We start from the raw sequence: 20,859 nt of genomic DNA on the forward strand, positions 1-20,859 counted from the left end.
CCGCCGCCGAGCCGGCCGGGGCGCACGGAGAGCGCGCGGGACTCGCTGCAGCGGCGGCCGGGCGGCGGAGGAGCCGGGCCGGGACTGGAGCCGAGCCCCGCGCGGAGCCCCCGACCCGCCCGCCGCGGCGCCTGCTTCCCCGCACCCCCGCAGGGCAGCGGCGGGCCGCGGCTGGCGTCGGCGGGGCGCGGAGGAACCGCGGCGGCGGCGGCCCCATCCTCGTCGCCTGCCCCGGCCGGGCCGTGTCCCGGAGCCGTCGGGCATGGAGCCCTGGAAGCAGTGCGCGCAGTGGCTCATCCACTGCAAGGTGCTGCCGGCCAACCACCGGGTGACCTGGGACTCGGCGCAGGTGTTTGACCTGGCGCAGACCCTTCGCGATGGAGTCCTGCTCTGCCAGCTGCTCAACAACCTCCGGGCGCACTCCATCAACCTGAAGGAGATCAACCTGAGGCCGCAGATGTCCCAGGTAAGGAAGCCGGCGCGGGCGCCTCCGCCTCCAGCCGGCATCTCCCATTAATCATCCGGCTAATTTCTTTGTGTAAATGCAAACGTCTAGGTGCGCTCAGCTTGCCCTGCCTCCCAGCCTCCTGCTTTGGGAATCGCTTCGGCTTTTTGTACCTTGGCCTGGAATGGTTTGGGTGGTTTAGGTCTTCAGCTGAATGCTGAAGTCCTGCGTCCGGAGACGGTAATGAGGATTTCGTAAAGGCTTTCTGCGAGGCGGGAAAAAATAAACTGTCTTAGGGTGTCCTTCACCTACTTTTGTGTGTGTGTGCGCGCGCGTGTGTGTGCGTGTAGGACAACAAAAGGAATTTGCTCCAGCTCTTTTATAGTAACAATGGAGAGGGATACAGGGAGATGATGGGGGTAATTTTACTCTTATTCTGTTCTTTTGCTTTGCGTGTCGTCCCCATGTTTTCTTGAAAGAGGAACCATGACATAAATGATGACTCTAGGAAGTGGAGGGCGTTCCGGTACCGTTATCTGTACGGGAATGACACTGGTCAAAGGGAGGAAAAGGGAGCACCGTGCAGCGGTTGCTCCCGAAAGCCCCCGGAGCTTGTGGCCAGCTGGCCAGCGAGGTTGTGTTTACAGCTTCTCCGAAGCCATGTGAGAAGGAGCGAGTCCAGCCTCTCAGCGGCGACAGGAAACAAGTTTCGCTAAGACCTTCTGCTTTTCCTTCGTTCGGTGCTTGCTCAGGTGGTGTGGTTGGTGCACGCTTGGCTCCTGTGGCTGGAGCTTTGCCTGGCGGTGCCTCTTCGAGGGGTTAAAAACAACTCTGGAAGGCTGCATGCGTCCGAGTCCACTCAAAAGTCACGGCTCAGAGGAATAGTAGTTTTTTTTTTTTTTTTTTTGGTCCCGTCAGAAAGTTTCCATGCGGACAGATCTTGAACACGGTTCAGCACATCTCTTTGCTTTTTCCCATTATATAAAAAAACCACATTCAACTTAACAGGGAGGAGGAGCCCCCTTCCATGACATTTTATCGCTACTGAATGATAGTCTCAACCACTTAGCAACTAGAGCAGTGCCTTTTACAGTATAACTGACTAATAAGATTAAATAATCGTGGATTTAAAGTTAGAGCACACACATTCATCTCTTCATCTTGATGTCGGTGTTTCATCAGGGGCCCTCTGCACCCCAAATTCTATATTCCTTGTCTATCCTGTCTTCAGTCAACTGGTTAGCAGTCCCCAAGACAAAACAGGCTTGTAAGTGGTGAGAACCATATGATTTCAGAAGTGGGTAAATTATTTCATACTTTACCATAATCCTGGGTGGTGATTGCTAACTCTATGGACCTCTTCAAAGTTGTCCCAATTCTGGATATCCTGTTAAGGGGTTAACAGACATTTTCATTAAACTGGAAGTTGTTCTGAGCAAAGTTCTACTGGAGCTGCACTTGGCTATCGAGTTTACAGATCACTATTTTCCACCTGGCCAGTAGCCTCAGGAGGCAGTGTGGGTCAGGATGGCTTGGCCCACCAGCAGGGAATACAGTATTGTGTGCACTTCCTGAAACTTCAGTTTCCTGGAACCCTCGGGCTGTTCAATAAGTTGTTCCTAATAATCAATCTCTCTGGACAGCTGAGAATCTCCCTCTTTTGATCTTCTAACCTTTATTTGATTGTTAACAATGGATGAAAATATGTTCAAATGTGATTTTGGTCTTTGTAGAATATATTTGTAATATAAATTTTTGGTGACTGAGGATAATCATTGTAAGTATCACTAATGAAAATGGAGCACAGCTGATACTCTGAGAACTGAAATCCCTACTGGGGGTACCACAGTGAACACATCGGGATCCTTGCCCTGTAAAGGAATTACAGCACTGTGCTATCAGATAAGCTACTGGGTTATAATGAGGTAAACAGCTAAATGGCTTTCCTTAGGCTATTTTGCTTTTGGATTCTTAAGTCTGTCCAGCCCTGAGCTTTCTGGTTCCAAATTCAATGCAGTTTCCTCTGTAATGTCCTGCGAGTGAGGGCTTTTCTCAAGAGTGAACCCTGGGAGGCTACTGCCTGAATATGGTGATGTCTGTTGTGGCTTCCTTCTTGGTTCTTGACCACTTTGCAGAGAGAGAAGGTGGCTGAACAGCTGAGTCTGTATTATACAGATTGTTGTTAAATCCTTAAGTGACACTTATTAACGGTTTCATTAAGCAAGGTGATCTATTTAACATGCCTACAGTGCTCACCTATAGGTGTTCACTAATAGTAAAATTAAAACATTTTCTTGTTTTTTTGCTATTGTCATATAAAGAGTTAGAAGGTTACAATGAAAAATTTAAAACAATTGTAAGGTCCATAAACCCCTTTGGGCAGACCTCTCTATTTCTGGATCTAACTTCTGTCTTTCTAGCTGCTTCTGGTTCTAAGGCTCCTACCCCATCAGCAGTATTCATGGTATGGTAAATAACCTGGTAACCCAGTGAAATCCTGACCTGCATCCCATCAGACTTTATTCTTCTGAATTTAGAGATGTCATTACTATAAAGGCTTTTGCCATTTCTAGTGTCTATGAGTCCTTCTGTCCACCTGATTTAGGTTCTGTTGAAGATGATATTAATTTGAATTTCTTTATAGCACATGATCTTCCAAGCCAGGAAATAACTATAAAGTCTCACCTCAGAGTTTTGTCGCATTTGAAACTGTGATGAACAGATGTTGACAAAGGGAATTTTAGTTTGTTGATGTTTTGCTTATTGGCTGTTTTTAATTATCCTGTAACAGGCTATACAGTGAGTAGCCTCTTTTGATAAGAGTATTTATCTCCAATGAGTGTGATTTCTTCCATTCTCTTATTGTTAGCCTTCTGCCTTGTTTGCATTAAAAAACCTGCAAATAATTTCTCAATTATATGTTTGAATCTTGAGGTCTTAAATTAATAATCCTTCAAAATAGAATTATAAATGGGATCCCAGTCTCCAATTGTTCTTCCTGGCTGTGTTACCCATCTTTTTAGTCTTGCTATATTAGGAGGAGGATCTTCTTCAGTTCAAAAATACATATAAATATATATATATTTTTCATTTTTCTTTGTTTTAGAGAGAGAGCACAGGGGAGGGAGCAGAGGGTAAGAGAGAATCCCAAGCAGGCTCTGTGCCTGATGTGGGGATTGAACTCAAAAACCATGAGATCATGACCTGAGCTGAAACCAAGGGTTGGATGCTTAATTGACTGAGCCCCCCAGGGGCCCCGAGATCTATCAATGAGATTATCTTAATCCTACTGTGTTGTAATTTAAAATTTTTCTTTATTCTATGTCTTGGGATGATAATATATTTGAATTTACTGACCATTTGTGTATGGTATGGGTAAACTTTGAATTGTCTTAAAATGAATTATTCAGGCTTCCAGGGTTCTTTCAACAAATATCTGGTTCTGTGTCCTAGGAACTGTTGTAGATACTGGCTTGGAGCAATAAACAAACACAACAAAATCCCTGCCCTGAAAGGATTTATATTTTAGTGGGGGAGATGGACAATAAAGAATGAAATGGCTATATAATGTCATATGAAGAGATTTCAACCCAGTAAGGGACTGGAGCAAAATATCATTTGATTTTTTTTTTTTTTTTTTTTTTTGGAAGGTAGTCAAGAAAGGCTTCTCTGAGGGGATAACAGGTGAGCAGGGACCTGAAGAGAGTGAAGGAATGTAGGAATATGGATGTTTTGAAAGAAGAATATGCCTGTCAAGGGAATACCAAGTGCAAAGGTCCCGAGGTCAATTAAATGGTGGGTATACTGGAGGAAAAGTCCATTGTGACTGGAGGAGAATGTGGGAAAGAGTGGTCACGATGAGGTCAGAGAAAATAGGAGCCAGCTTTTTAAGCCTAATGTGTCATTGTAAGGACTTTGACTTTCACTCTGAGTGAAATGGGAAGTTCCCTGACCTGACTTACCTTTGAACAGGGACACTCTGGCCACTGTGCTGTAGAACAGCAAGAATGGAAGCCGTCAGGTTCATATAGTCACTTCGGCAAGAGATGACGGCAACTCTGACCAGAGTGATAGCAGGGCAGATGGTGACAAATAATTAAGTTCTGGATATATTCTGAAGGGAGGGGCAGTAGTTTGTTTATTTTATTTTTTTAATGTTTATTTATCTTAGAGTGTGGGTGGGGGAGAGGGGCAGAGAAAGAATCTTAAGCAGGCTCCATACTTAACAGCCTGGTGCAGGGTTCAGTCTCATGACCATGAGAACATGACCGGAGCCGAAATCAAGAGTTGAACACTTAACTGAGCCATTCAGGTGCCCTAGGAGTTTATTGATGGAACCAGATTATGTGTATGAGAAGGGAGGAGCCAAGAATGACTCCAGAATTTTGGCTTAAGAAATTGGAAAGAGGGAGTTGCTATTACTGAGATGGGGAAAACTAGAGCTAGGATAGCTCTGGGTGGATGTTCGAGGAAGGGGGAGACTTGGAGTTAGTTATGTTTGAAATGCCCTGTAGACATGTAGGTGGAGAGACTGAGCAGGCAGCAGAGAAGTTGGGAATGTAGATGTGAATTTTGGAGTTGGGTATAGGTGGTATTCAAAAATCATGAGATTGGATGAAATCACCCAAAAAGTAGTGTTTAGAAAGAAGAGGTCAAAGGAGTAAGCTATTGGGCCTACCCGTGTGTCAAGGGTAGAAAGATGAGAACCAAAAAGGAGCTGAGAGAGAATGGCCATGAGGCAGGAGGGAAGTCAGCAGAGTGTGGTTTCAGGAAACCAAGCAAATAAAGTGTTTCTGGGAGACAGAGTGAGCAGACATGTCAATGCTGCTGATAGATGAAGTAAAACAAGGATGGAAGATGGACTGTCAAATGAAATATTCTGGTGATTTGAGAGAAACAGATTTGGTGTGTGATGGGCAAACACCCCATTGGAGAAGAACAGGTAGGAGGAGATGATCAGTACAGAGGGCTATACCCCTCTCCAGGAGTATTGTTGCTACGGTGGTGGCTTTTAGGGAAAAGAGATCTAGAGGGTTATTTTCTTGTCCAGTAGAATTTTAATTATATACCTATTAAAAGAGCTCTTTTAGATTTAGATAAATTTTATCACATGGAAGTCTTGTATATGTATGTGTGAAAAAATATGTGTATAAGAAAATATAAAACTTAATGTGTTCCTAAAAATATTCACTGATTGCTCCTCTTCTGAATACCATATCCCCATTTCCTCTCAGTCATTGTTAGTTTTCTTTTCTTTTCTTTCTTTCTTTCTTTCTTTCTTTCTTTCTTTCTTTCTTTCTTTCTTTAACCTCTGAGCATCAAGTGTTGGTGATACAGCATTTCTAAAAGAGTATACTAGTATTGTCCCCAGGATTTCCTTCCAGGCTATTAACCTGCAGTTGGGGTTTTAATGCTATTCCTACTTTTTCAAAAAAGGCAAAGAGAACTCTATTTTTGCTATACATAACTGTACATAGTTTGAAAAACCATGATTATGTTAATTTTAGCATTAAGGTGTACATTCCAAACACATGCCTATACTCCCCCGAGATGGTGCTGTGTGAAGATGATTGGGTTATATTGAAGGGAGGAAAAATGGCGTTCGTTGTCCGAAAAGAGTGCTGTGCTCTATTACGGTTTTGGTCAATCAGTTCAAAATAATGTCATGGCTTCACAGAAGTCACTAACCTCTTTGCCATTTGTTAGATTATTCTTTTGGATAATCTGTCAACATAATGTTAAACTTGATACCAATGTTAAGGCATATTAAGGCATCTTAAGGACTGGTTCTGTAGGATACTTGATGGCTTAACCTGGGCTCTCTAGGAACCAGAGCCTGAGATAAAGGATTAAAATGCTGAGACATTATTGGTGGTGAGGTATAATCCCATGCCTACCAGGGTGAGGAAAATGGGAACATGGTTTGGTGTTTTCTTTGTTTTTTGTTTTTTTGGTGGGGACAATTATATCATGTTTGTAATGCAGTTTTGATTCAGTGTGGATACCAATTTCCTCATTTTCAAATACAACCCTTTTCAAAATTATTTTTCTAAAACTCTCTATGGCATTTAACATGGCCTTTTCTGCTGCTTCTGAAACTCTCCCTTGATTACCATCACACTACACATTTCCTCATTCTCTCATGACTTAATATCTCCTGTTTCCTTTGCTGGTTTCTCTTTAAACATTCTGAGGAAATTTGAGTTGCCTCTTTCATTGTCTTTGTTCATATTCTCTTTCCTGTATCCTGTCATGTCACTGTAGTGTTAGCTACGTTTCATACCTCGGTGGACTCCAAATTCACATAGCCTGTACCTGCCTGTTTGACACCTCCACCTCTGTTGGTACAATCATTTCATGGATGGAGTGTGGACAATCACATGATGAACTTCATTGTGCAAAGTTCACCCCCAGCAGAGTGAAGGGTGAGCTTGATGGAGCAGAACTGGGCATGAACAGGGCTGCTGCTGAAGTTCAGTCAGGGGAGGGAGGGGCCGGTGAATGCGATGGCAGAGAAAGGGCAGGACAGGAAGGCTAGAGAAGGACAAAAAGATGGACATGATGGAGAGTTGGAATGGACAAGGCTTTGGGGCCTCTTCAATGCAGTGAGAGTCAGGAGTATCTAGGATGAGCCTCTCTTTCTGGGGGGATTTGGGAGGGAGGGTAATATAGAGGAGGTACAGATTTCAGAGGGAGAGGGAGTGCATTCAGTTTTAAATGATGAGTTTGAAACTATTAATAGTTACCTTTTGTATTCTCAGTGTCAAGTGTCATATTCTCCTACTACTCTTTTCTTTCTGGCTTATTCTAATACCTAAACTCCAACAAGCTTTTCAGCTCCTGCCACCTCTTCCCTGCCTTCATGTCTTCATTTCCTTCCTCCTGATTTTAAATACTGCAGCCATTATGATACCAGTTTCTCTTGATTTGCAATACTCATTTGAGTAAAGTGCAACCCTGGTTAAATCCAGCTCTCCATTTACTCCTGCCTGCAACTTGGCTGCTGGATCTGATGGAGGAAAAACCTGTATCACTCAGACTATTCTCACTTTTAATTCATCATCCCTAACCACAGCAGGCACCTAGGCTACCCAGCTTTACCCAATGCTCTAGACCAGATGTTCTCAAAGGACGGTCTGGGGACTCCTGATAGGGCCATAGATAACTCTAGGAGTTCCGTAAGGTCAAACGTCTTTTATAATTAAGACATGATTTGCCTTTTCTCTAATTTTCTCGCAGGTTTATAGTGGAGTTCTTCAAAGGCTGCATGACGCCACTGATGTCATTGCTGAGGTGGACCATGGATTATGGGCTTGTAGATACTTTAAAGATTTCTCAGTTGAGGATTCTAATATGTTAAATGTTGATAGATGTGACCCCCACGAACAGAAGCTGCTGAGGCTGATCAATAATGGCCAGTGTAATAACATCCTGGGACCGAAAAGTTTGGGAACTGCCCTAGACCATTCACTTTCCGACTCACCCAGATGACCACTTGTACCTTTTTTTTTTCCTTCTTTTAATTGTAGTTGACACACAGTTAAATTAATTTCATGTGTACAACATAGTAATTGGACAAGTCTGTACACTATGCTGTGCTTGCCACAAGTGTACCCACCATCCGTCACCATACAACATTATTACAATGCCATTGACTATATTCCCTATACTATACCTCTCATCTCATCCCTGTGACTTACTCCTTTCACAAGTGCAAGTCTGTATCTCCCACTCCCTTTCACCCATTTTACCCATCCTCCCACCTCCTTGGTACCTTTTCTTGTAGAAACCCGTTCACCTTTGTCTCCACTTTTCCCTCTCTTCTGGTGACCTTGCTTCCTGCTCAACTGAGAAAGCAGAGGAACGCTTCCTCAGATTCTCAGGTTCTTGCATCCGTGCCTATAGATGGGGTTTCTCTCATGTTCTATGGGCAGATTATCAGCGTTCCCACAGCCATGGTCAGTCCCTTCATCACTCTGTCCCCATACTTTCCTGCATCTTCAGTTCTCTGCTGAACCTTTCCATTTGAATGCACATATGCTGTTATTTCCCTCATTTGATTCCGAATGTATTTTCAAGGTGGAGCTGCAAAAGCTTGCTTGGATATTGGGTGTGATGATGGAGAGTGACCGAGGTTTCCTAGGGTTTACCTGAACTACTGGGGCAAGTGGTCAGTCAACTTCCTTATGACTGTCCAATGATTCCTTATGGACAATGGGATAAAATCCAGATTCCTTAGTAAGCATGCAAGGACCTGTCGTCTAATCCTGCTCCCCTCTCAAAGTTTTCTTCCACTCTGTACTTGTAAACTTTTTGTGGCTTCTCAAATGAACTGTGCTGTTAAATGTCCTGGGTTACTGCATGTGCCCCTTTCTCTGCTTGAAATGCCCTTATTTGTGTGATTGAAGATTCCATTCAAGAGTCCCCCTGGCTGATCACCTGCTGCTTTGTGCCCCACTGTACAGTGTACACAGGTGGAGCATAGCCCTCCTTGTACCATCTTGCAGTATTTTGTGGCCCTTTCCAGGCTGTGACCTGCTTGAGGCTGCCATAGGCTTATTCATTTATGTACATCTCTAGAAGTTGACACCAGGACTCATACATGATACACCCAAATAGGCATAAAGTAAATTCGTGGATGGATGGGAAATGATGACTTTGTTTACTACCTTTTCAAATATATCTATACATCTTTAAGATGTACTTGGCACTGTGTCATTAAAAATCAAAAACGTGTGGGGCACCTGGGTGGCTCAGTCAGTTAAGCGTCTGACTTCAGCTCAAGTCATGATCTCACGTGGGTTTGAGCCTCGTGTTGGGCTCTGTGATGACAGCTCAGAGCCTGGAGCCTGGTTCTGATTCTGTGTCTCCTACTCTCTCTAACCCTCCCCCACCCATGAGCTCTCTCGCTCGCGCGCGCGCGCGCTCTCTCTCTCTCAAAACTAAATAATAAACATTAAAAAAAAACAAAATGGGTGTTCATTGAGTGACATTACTAATAACAGATGACATTGTTTCATGAGTTACCACCTGAGTGACTTAAAGTGTCTAGACCTGTCTGTTCTTCTGCTTCCTCATTTCTAAAAGAGGCATAATAAAGGAACCTGCCCCCTACTATGGCTGCAAGGGCTGAATGAATGAATTAGCTCTGTGACTGGCACATAACAAATACTCAATAAATCTGAATGATTTTTACTATGATTGTCACTACTACGTCTGCAGAAACATACAAGGCAGAGTGTTTACACCTTCCACGAAATATCTCCTTGTCACACCAATGTGAAACAATCACTTATCTTCATGAGGTAGCTACTCTCCAAGGCTAAGAGTTTAGTAACTTACACTAACAGTTGTTGAACAGTCTTGTGGTGAAGACAAGATTAGAATTAGAATGTTTAAAGCAAACTGAATTCCTTTAGCAAGGCTATTGGTACATCTGAATGTGAATTGCAGTGAACCGGCACCCCCCTCCATTGTTCTTTTGTAGCCTTTGCTTGGAGGAATGTTCTCAGATTGGTTTTGTGGTTATCAATAATAGTATCTCTATACTAGTTATTGAGTAATAGTTTTGGTTTCAGGGTATTGAGTATCAACTGGTTAATTTTATACAGTTGTCATCCTAAGCAGTGTAAAATGGGAGATAGACCTCTGATAGGTATAGATGGTGAAAGGAAATAAAATCAGGTAGAAAAGCTGAGGAAAGGTAATGAGAGAGCAGGAGGATGAGTGTAGCTGGTCTTTTTTGGCCTTTTAATACTGTGCCTGGTGACACCTGGTCCTGAGCACGTGGTATTTTGCATGCCTATGTTTATTTCCCTGGGCAGCAGGAACACCATTGTTCTAAATGACATGCTTTCAAATGGTTGTCTTTTCTCCCTTTCATTATTATAACCGTTCTTGTAAATTCACACCTATTAGCTGTTATTTAGAATACTCTATTACCCCCTGCCCCCCCCCCCCCAACTGTTAACACAGATCCTGCATTATATTAAGACTAGTCGCAAGTTTGCATTCTGCCTTCCCCCAGTCTTCAGCATTTAGTGGACAGAACCATGAACAGAAAAGTAGATAATTTTTTTGTAGAAAATTATTTTAGAATTGTATTTTGTACTGCTCTCTGAGTGTGCTTTCAAAATATGTGTTGCAAGAATTGTAGTTAGCCTTTGAGTTGCTTGCTTAACAGGAAGCCAGCAGGATATGCTACTCACATGGGAGTTCTCTAAAGGGTCAATTAATATGGAATAGTCAATGAAACACTTGATACTCACCTTCCATGATTTTCAAAGTACTTGTCTCAAAATAGATCAGTAACAGCTGGCTTGAATAAACAAGCATCATGCCTGTGCCCACTAATGTCCGCAGCCTTTTCCTGGGAGCATGGGGGCAATATGGTTTAATGAAAAGGCTTTAGGCCAGGAGTCAGGAGACCTGAATGAGAGGCCCAGCTCTGTCTCTAACATGTGGCCTTACCAAATACCTGCTTTTCTTTTTCTCTGCCTTCCATACTTACAGCAAGAACAGCAAATACTGACATATCAGTAATATGCTGAAGAGCAGCTAAAAATTTTTTTATACATGTTTAGAGCTCATTAAGGAGGCATTATAATTTCATGAAGAGAGCTTTGGGACAAGACAGATATGTTTGAATCCCAGCTCTGGCACTTGATAAATTTGGGGAAATTATTTTAGTTGTTGAGTCTCCATTTTCTCATATTAAAGGCAAGAAATAGTAAAACCTACTTTGCAGGGTTGTGGTGAGAAATAATATTTGTAAAATGCTTGGGGCATAGTAGGTATTCAGCAAGATTTTATTTCCTTCTTCCTCTCCCACATCCTTGATCCTCCTAAGTCTAAGAGCCAGGAAGAACAAGATCTTATCACTGCTCTACAGAGAAGGAAATTGAAATGTGTACTGGATAAAGGACTTTTCTCAAGGTCACACAGACAGGAAGTGGTGAAGACAGGACTTGAGTCCAATTGTCCTAATTCCAAATGCAGTGAAGTTTCCCATTCCTGCTACCAAGCTGAGTGGTTAGATGGTGAATTGCATGAGGAAATGACTAGGAAAATGCTTGGAAAAAGCAAGGCCTGCCCTGCAAGTACAAAATTGCATTGTATTATTTTGCACTGAAGTTTACTACATTTAGAACAGAAACATCTAGAAATGAAATGAAACCTGTTTTCATTTATTTTAGAGTCAGATTAGTTCACGATTATTTGCTTTTTGGTAATTTCATAGCTCTTAGTTTGGTTTTGTTTTTATGGGAATTTGTGCATATGAGTTCATTGATTAAGTCATCAATTTGTCTACTAAATATTAGGTTTTGTAGTAGAAACAGAGAACTCAAAGGTAAATAAAACTCAGTCCCTGATCCTGTGTGGCTTTTAGTCTGTACAGCATGGATTTTACTTCAGACATGTCCTTATAAAACAGGGGGTGGGATGGGAGACCGGAGTTACAGTGAATGAGCACGGCATATGCTTGGTAGGGAGTAATGCTCTCTTGGACGCATTGTTAATTTTGCTGATGTGCAGGGAATGACATGTTCATGTGTTTGCATGGCTCAAGATATTTCTGTCCTTTCCACAGACATTTGTCCAGTACCTCCTATGTGCAGGACACTGGAGTCCTAAAGCTAAATCCTAGGAACTTTGTGCTTTTGTAGGGCTGGAAGAAAGTAGATTTGACCTTGGAGTCAGGTCTTGCAAGGATGCAGAGAGGATAAAGTAAGTCATCGGATGCTGCAAGGCAGGTGCAGAAGTGCATGCAGCTGGGTGAGCGAGATGAGACCAGGAAGAGGACAGAGACCTGAGTGGTTACAGGAGAGGAAGAAGGCTTGAGAAACGGAGTGGGGAGAGTGTGTGTGAGACAAAGAATGTGCAAAGACATTCAGACCTCAGTGATGTCCCCAAGAGGACAGTTACTCTGAGCAGTGATGGAATATCCTCCATAGCATTCATACTGGAATATGGCTGCACCATTTGCACCTGGCAGGAAGATATTAAGTCATAGGACTTTGGTGTGTGGCCTGGAATATCAGATGATGGCCTATTCTCTTGAATATCTTAAACATTGAGGGAGTAGACCATAGTCAGATTGCATAATAGGCATCTAAAGCCATGTCCAAAGCCTGTTCTTGCTCTGTCTGGAAGCTCCTGACTTGCTACCTCTCACTCCCTCATACCTAGTGTACCATTCAGTATCCTTCCAGTGCTCTTTAGTTGACTGATACCTCTTCCTTCCTTGGTCCATTTGTTCTTAGCTGTGTGTTCCTGAGTCCTGCTCCAATACGTTCTTTCATCCCCAGTTCCCTTCACCTTCTGTGATGTCACATGCGCCGGTGACCCCCACCCTGCAGTGCCCTCCTCCACTGGCTTTCCTGCTCTTGCCTCTAAGCTGAAGAGAGCTGTTGGAGAAGCTTGCTCACCAGTGGGTTTTTACTGCCCAGCCTCACTGCACTAGCTGCTGTGTACGTCACCTCTTTGCAGTGCCTTCTGTGATCCTCTAGGTTTCTTATTCCCCCCAGCGAGGCTCCAGCTCTCTAAATCCCAGACATTGAGTCCCCAACTCTCCCTCAGTCCCTGCAAGTTCACTTGATTTTTATCATTACCAGTCTTCTTGAGTCTTATCCTCAGTCTGTCCCATTTACTCCCCATGATGGTGACCACTGTTACTAGAAGTAGCAACTGTCCCAAACTTTACAAATTATTGCTGCTTTCTTGGGAGAGAGTTTTGGGTCTTGAAGAGTGTGTGTTTAATAAGTTAGAAGCCCAGAGAGGACCGGGTGTTATGAAAACTTTGATTCTGAGAAATTGGGCACTGCATGCTAGACCTACTCTTCTTGGTTTGTGGTCTCCAGACCCCAGTGGTGTGCTCAAGTGAACATCCACCAGTGAACCAGAAACCTGTCACCTTTTTCACTTCCCAGTGGCAACAAGGCTGCCTGTCCCCTCTTGCAGCCAGCTTACAGCACCTGCTATTTGCAAGCCTTTTTTTGCAAGGGGGTTGGGGGGGGTGGGGGTTAATTAATATAACTTAATCATGTGTGCGGTGCCTGACAGAGAAAGGATAATTCTGCTACTTATTGATACTACAAAATGTAGATTTGGCAGAAAAGTATTAAATTCCCTGGCATTTGACCTTCAAATGTGAAAAGGTATTTGTTGGCTAAAGGAAGTTAGTAAGCTTAGGCCATGGTCAGTGACACAAGAAATGCTTGAGTTGAGATTATTTATGATGACAGAGTACTTGAAAATAAAACCTTGTGTTTTCCCGTAAACTGTACTTGGGGATTCAGTAGAATATAGCAGTTCCTCAGTAAGGAAGAAGCAGGAGTTGAAATCTCCCGAGTTCAGGATGAGCACTAATGTGGAAAATTTGGGCGCTTCCAGAGACCCCATTTAAGGGGAGAATGTCAGAATTGTGGTTAACATCCATTTCATACCTGTAAATTCTAAAATGTGAAGCTGGACTCTTGGGAGTATTTATGTGGTAGCTCTGATGGTTAAATCCTTATTAAATTTCCATCTTTCTGAATATATAGTTCCATTTAATGACCATAGTGAAGAGTAACGAGAAATTTGGTAAAGGATCTGTTTTTTTTTTTTCCCTTCCATGTTTAAGAAAAATGGTTCACCAGTTTCCATGATGCACATGAATTAACTTCTCACCTATCGAGCTAGCCCTAAGCTATTTGACAAGCTTGCCCATGTGGCATCACCTAAAGCCTTGCTGGGTTTTAAATAAATAAATGGAAAAAATGTGTTTAATAGTAATAATACCCTCACCTCTCTAGAGAAGAGATCAAATAGATTTCTTATATTCCATGTAAATGCAATACGTTAAACTTCATTTACGCTACCCATTAGAGGGTTCCTAGATTCTGACTTGAAGACTAAGGACTTTTCATTTACACACTATTCTAATAAACCTGTGAAGTAGTGTTGTGTAGTGAAAAGCACCTGGGCCTTGAATGCATCAGCCTGGCTTTGGGTCCTAGCTGTTCCACTTATAATCTTGGGCAACCTAACCACTCTGATCTTCTCTACATTTTTTCCTTTTTGCAGTGTTTTAGGGATGAAATGAATTATAGTAATGCACATTTGGTGTTTGGCACTTAGGTACTCAATAAATATGCCATTCCTTTTCATTAAGCCTGTTTTTTATTTTTATTTTAAGCCTGTTTTTTTTTAATAAATCCAAGAAGATTACATGTTGCAAGTTAAAATGAGGAGGAACAGCTGAAAGTTAAATGGACAGTAGTAAAAAACCATAAACCATGGACTCAACTCAAAAACTATATTAATCTTGGACTATGGAGAATCCTGCCAAAGTAGCCCACATACTGCACTAGGCTGTGGGGAAGGATGGTCCTGTTTGAATGGACCATTATAGCAACTGATTGTATTGTTCAAAGAGTTCTACAATTATGGAGCTGGAAAAGTCCTTAGAGGTAATTTTAGCTCTGCGCCTTGGTTTTAAAAATTGGCTGTCTCAGGCCTCTGATTTGTGCAATGATTTGCCCAAGGTTACCTGGTTTCCTGAATAACAGGGCATTACTTTTCTTAGAATACTTAAGACCCAGGCCCTCAAGGGAAGTTTGTTTGTGTATTTATTTTTAAAGTGTTGATTTATTTTGACAGAGAGGGAGCTAGCCCCAGCAGGGGAGGGGCAGAGAGAGAGAGAGAGAGAGAGAGAGAGGAGAGAGAATCCCAAGCAGTCTCTGTACTGTTAGCATGGAGCCTGACATGGGGCTCAAACTCACAAACCACAAGATTGTGACCTGAGCAGAAGTCAAGAGACCCTTAACCGACAGCCACCCAGCTGCCCCCTCGAGAGAAGTTTAAATCATGTTAATCATTAAAAAAAAATTGGGGAAAATTGGAAAATACTTGAATTTAGAATTTATGTGAAGTACTTATTATAAAGGTCTTACTGTCTTGTATTCAGCTGTCTCTGCTTTGCTCTCTACCTTCCTCTATCCATCCATCCCATGGATACAGTAGTATAGGGGAATCCGTGGGGATGGGGATACAAGGTCTCAGATTTTGGAGCTCAGAATGTCCTAGAAGAGTTGACAAAGCATTGAAAAATGATTACAGTTGACTCTTGAACGACACGGGAGTTAGGGCATTGACCCCCCCCCCCCCCACCGTCACCCCTGTGCAGTTAAAAATCTGTGTATAACTTTTGACTTCCCAAAAACTTAACCACTAATAGCCTGTTGATCAGAAGCCCTCCTGTTGATTAACACATATGTATCATACTATATTCATACAATAAAGTAAGCTAGAGAAAAAATGTTAAGAAAATCATAAGGAAAATACAGTGCTATACATACATGTATTCACAAAATCTGCATGTAAGTGGACTCATGTACTTCAAACCCCTGTTATTCAATTGTCAATTATAAATAATAAAAATTGTGAAATGAGATCTGTTGCTTAAAGGAGTAAACCTCCATCATCCAGAAACTGAACCACACACACTCAGTTCCTAAGAGAATGGAGGTTTTGATCTTTTAAGCCAGATAATGGTGTTTCAAATTCCCAGGAATACAAATATTTTTGCCAACACCAAAACAAGTTATTTCTCCTAAATCATGAGTTCCGTGAAATTGCAGTCCATTTGCTCTTCAGCTTTGTTCTTAGCTTAGTACCTGGCACAGAGTGAGAGCTCCTGTGAATGACTATTGAATAACTAATGAATCCCTGCCACCAACTTTAATATTGGTTGAGCAAGAACGCCAGATTGTCCCTCATCTTAATCACAGGATGCAAAAAAATAGAATTCACACCCCGCCAATTGTCTTGCAGTGGCAGGCAGCATGGTGTATTGAAAAAACATGGACTTTAGCATCAGACAGGACTGAGTTCAAATCACACCCCACTAGTTGAGCAACTGCAGGCAAATCCCTTAATCTCTCAGCATCTTAGTTTTCTTGCTTGTGAAATAGGGATGATCCCTCCTGCATAGTGTTTTGGAGGGCAAATGCACTCCGAGGCAAAATGGCATCGCACTGGGGGCATGGTAGGCACTTAGTGATAATGTGGGATTCTTTCCTTCTCCCACCTCATCTAGTCTTTGTGTGGTACAGGGCTTTTCCCACAGTCCTTTTGAAATAACATCTTGTTGGTCTTTGGCAAATTTTTCTCTTCTGTTGTATTCTATCTTCAGATATTTTATTTAGGCTAATAGAAACTAAAGCCCTTAGAATATTAGGACTTTAAAAATAATTTAACCTACACAATTTCATCTCCCTGTTGGCGATTTCATATTTGACTGCTGTGCCGTTAAAAAGAGAAAACACTCTACCAGGAATTGGGAGACTTGGATTCAAATCCTGGCTCTGTCACTAATTAGCTTTGTGACCTCTGAGCCTCTTTGGGCTCAGTTTCTCTGAACCTTGATATTTCTCTGTGATAAGCAGGGGTTGGCGTTGTGTACTGAAAGGAACTTTACAGTTAAAGTTACCGGCTTTACAGTTAAAATATTGTGTGTGCTACTAATAAACTGTATGATCTAGGGTAGGCCCTTTCATTTCTCCCTTCCCTTAGTGGCCTCCAGAGAATAACATGATCTATACTGTAGGTTGTTTTGAGGATTGGATGAGATAATCTTCAACAAGTTCCTGCCTCTCAGCTTTGCACATTGTAAACTCTTAATCAGAAAGTGGCAAGGACAGTGCTTCCACTAATTACAATTATAGGTAGTATTATTAATGTTTGTTTCTGTAGATAGTTGAGCGATCCATTAAGAGAATATAATAATTACAGCTGAAGAATTGTAGAAAAGACTGAGTAATTTTCTCAGGATCACATAGGAAGTACTAATGAAATAGTATGCAGTTGTGAAAACAATGAATAGGCCACTTGATATACTCCCTGTTTCTGTAGTCAGTCACTTGGATTACTTCCAGTTCTTATGTTCTATTTTTATTAAAAAAATTTTTTTTAAAGTTTATTTAGAGAGAGAGAGGGTGGGGTAGGGGCAGAGAGAGGGGAGAGAAAGAATCCCAAGCAGGCACAGAGCCTGATATAGGGCTCGAACCCACGAACTGTGAGATCATGACCTGACCCAAAACCAAGAGTCAGATGCCTAACTGACTGAGTCACCCAGGCACCCCAGTTCTTACCTTTTATAGGTAGCATGATTACAATGGTCTTTGTATAGATTGTTTCCCAATTTTGGGTTATTGCTTTCAGCTTTATTTGCTAAAATGAATCTTCTATGTCAAAAGTTATAAACATTTTTGCAGCTCTTGTTAATATGCTGCCAGATGGTTTGCAGAAAAGTATTTCTAACTGACATAAAGGCAGATTCCTGAAGTCTTGGTTAAAAACAAGGACTTTGGTATCCTTTAGGTTTGATTCTTATTTATTTGCTTGGATGGCTCTGAGCAAACTAATCTCACTAAATCTGTTTTCTCATCTGTAAGATGGGATGCAGGTAGCCACCTCACAATATCTCCATTTATTCAGCTTATCATCCTTAGAAATATTTGTTCCAGGAATTGATGTTCCTGCTAGACCTAAGCCTCATGATGGCAGAGCCCACTTAGATTTATTCACTGCTGAATTCCTGGGGATGAACACAATACCCAGCACGTAATGCTCAGTAAATCTTGAGGAATGTATAAATAATATAATTTATTAGCAATAAATGTATAGTAACTTATTAGCAATAAACACAGGAGAGAAGAATTTTAGGTATAATTAAAAGCCTTTGTGATTTCAAATTGCTCTGTGAAATTAAATATTGAAATGTTTTCCAAGGACCTTTTTAAAAACCTAAATATGCCCTGTAATTTAGATCTTGCCTACTTTTTTCTTACATAATCTTTCATGTTAATGAGGGCAAGTCTGAAGAGAAGTGGGCAAATGGTTGTAGCAAGCGTAGTTTAGCATCAAGTAGTCCTTCCTCTTGGCCAACACTCTTCACCCAAGACCTATAATAACATCACCTGAATCAGCCAGGAGGCTGGGTGGAGAATCGTCTTAACCCAAATTGCAGCAGGCCTTAATGACGAAGATGAGCATTCCTTAAAGATTACATTATGCCCAATACATTTCCTCCACTTGAGAACACCAACCATTTTGTTTTGCCTTTCCCAGACGTGCAGGCTATTATGTATTACATCGTTAACCTCTGTGAGTTCAAAACTGCACTTTGTTCATTCAGAAAGCGAGTTCGTTCTCTCATCTATTCAGTTGGTTGAACTCCCGTATCCAAAGCTCTGATTAGGCACGGAAGATTTAATGAACTGACCTTACAAGAAAGGTACCTTTTGGAGGATAAACTCTTATCTTCATACTTCATGTTCCCTATGGAAAAAACTTTCTAGTTAAAACATTAGAGTAATACCTATGCATGTGACTCAACTTCTGGGTGTTTTCTTTGAGACCTATTTACTTGCAGAGAGGGTGGTTGTTGTCTGGTGTATTCTCATTCATCAGGTAGGCTAAGCAGAGCAGGTCTGTCTTCAAGGGGAGGCCTCCAATGTGTGTGTGTGTGTTTTTTAAATTCTTTGTATATGTGGGGGATGGGGCTGGTCAAGGGGACCAAGAGGAGAGCTGGCATCCCTAAAAGTTCACATTTTGATTTGATTTCTGTTATCTATTGCTCATCAGGTTTCTCAGTAGGAAGAGGAACATTGATCTTTGGGGCCTGGAAAGCTTAAGATGGTCTAGTCCGCAGGCAAGAGGCTTAACGTGGCACAGCGGTTTGTGATGAGCATTTAGGCCTTAGCAAGTGCAGGGTGCCCTGATCCTAGCTGGGCTTTGTGGGTGGGCTGAGACCCTTCGACTTGAGGATTGGTGGGTCCTGCTTGGATGGGTGTTGTGGGTGAGGTTGAGGAAGGTATTGCTCCTTTTAGTCACTTAGGGTGGACTAGCATTTGCTGTTTTTAATGTATTTTAGCAAAAGCTGCTGGCCAGGACTTCAAATTTCAAAAGGGACAGTGTTCCAAGAATGCTGTTCTATGAGTTTGCTCCTTTAAATTCTGTGAATGAGGCCAAGGTAGGAAGTGATAAATTGGCTTTACCACATTCAGTTAATTTCATTCCAGGCCAAAGGAAGGCCCTGGAGGGACAAATCTTACATAATGGTGTAGTTTATCTAAGATCTTAATAGACTACCAATCATACAACCAACCTCAATTGACCCACTGCAAGCAGACCAAGAAAGCACCCTCTCTGTAGACAGGTGGGTCTCAAAGACCAGCAGCTGGAAGGAACAGAGCTACATACTGCCTACAAGGACAGAAGCAGTACTTTAATACTTAAGCAGAAGTTCCTCCACATGGAAACACACTTTATGCTTACTCTGGCTTTGTTGATTAAGTCCTGGCCATTGGATCATAGAACTGAGGCTTCACCTATGGAAGAGTTGTAGATTTTATTACTTAAAACTAAAAAGGAACGGGAGCCTCCTTACCTAAGAAGTATGGGCTGTGTTCTTGGGTTTGGATAGATGAGTAAAATAATTGTAAGCAGAAACATTAAGAAGATGATTACTAAGCCCTGTGCTTGCAATGCTCAGATTCTAGAGACTTTTTTTTTTTTTTTTTTTTTTTTAAGGAAATCAAGGAACTAGAGTGGTTTGGAGAAATAATAGTCTTAACTATTTCAGTAGACTGAAAAGTCTAATTAAGCCAGGAAAAAGGTTGATAGGTGGGATATGCAGGGAAAAGGAGATCTTTAAAAGAAAAGGAGATTCACTGTCTTCGTACTACTTAGTAACAGGCTTCTAGAAATACAGCAAAGATCTGAAAGTTTTTCACAAACAATCCAGGAAATTGCAAAGTGCCGCTTCAAACGTTCAGCTAGAGTTTGAAGTAGGAACAGCTAGAAACTTGCATAGCTCCAGGATGTGGACAGTTGTGCATCATGTGCACTGCATAGAGATTTTTGCCAGTAGAGGTTGAAATGCAGTGGGTTTTCTTTTCACTGTGGAGTTTGGCCAGTGATGACATGTGCCTTGAGAAGGCACCTTCTATGTATAAAGTGTTTTTCTGTCCCACAGGGGTTGTGGTGGTGGTCCTGGTTATGGAAAATTTGCATTTAAGAGGGAAAGCCCTAAGGTATTAGCATAAAATACTGAAGACTTGACTGAGTTCCAAGGTGACAGGTTGCTATCATTGGGCAAACAGGTATTGCCTGTACCCTGAAAGATCATCTTAACAGAAAATTGGATTGGCAGAGAAAAATTAAACGTGGGTTAAGCCTTACTTCTGGCAAAAGAAAGGTACCGAGGACCTGGTCATAAAAACGCACAGGAATTTTATGTCTGGAGATGTCCATGCAAAGTTGTAGGTCCTCACAGGCCTCCAGAGACATGGGTTTCAGAAACAGTAGGAACAGATATAGAATCTTCTCGTTCAGATGGAACAAATGTGAGGACTAATGGATAGTCT

The 20,859-nt window shown here is 41.9% G+C and overlaps 1 protein-coding gene across 1 annotated transcript in view; it reads left to right on the top strand.

The window, feature by feature from the left end:
* The first annotated feature begins 218 nt into the window (after positions 1 to 218).
* The window catches only part of VAV3 (vav guanine nucleotide exchange factor 3), a 358,745-nt gene continuing 338,104 nt past the window's right edge, over positions 219 to 20,859 (top strand). The window contains exon 1 of the mRNA XM_047085931.1: positions 219 to 466. Within this exon, the coding sequence (XP_046941887.1) occupies positions 263 to 466 (204 nt within the window). The 5' untranslated portion in view covers positions 219 to 262. The remainder of the gene's footprint in view (positions 467 to 20,859) is intronic.

This window comes from Lynx rufus, unplaced genomic scaffold (genome assembly GCF_022079265.1).
Source record: "Lynx rufus isolate CCGP_SWC_20201006 ecotype Redwood Valley unplaced genomic scaffold, mLynRuf1.p SCAF_2, whole genome shotgun sequence".
In the NCBI taxonomy this organism is placed as follows: Eukaryota; Metazoa; Chordata; class Mammalia; order Carnivora; family Felidae; genus Lynx; species Lynx rufus.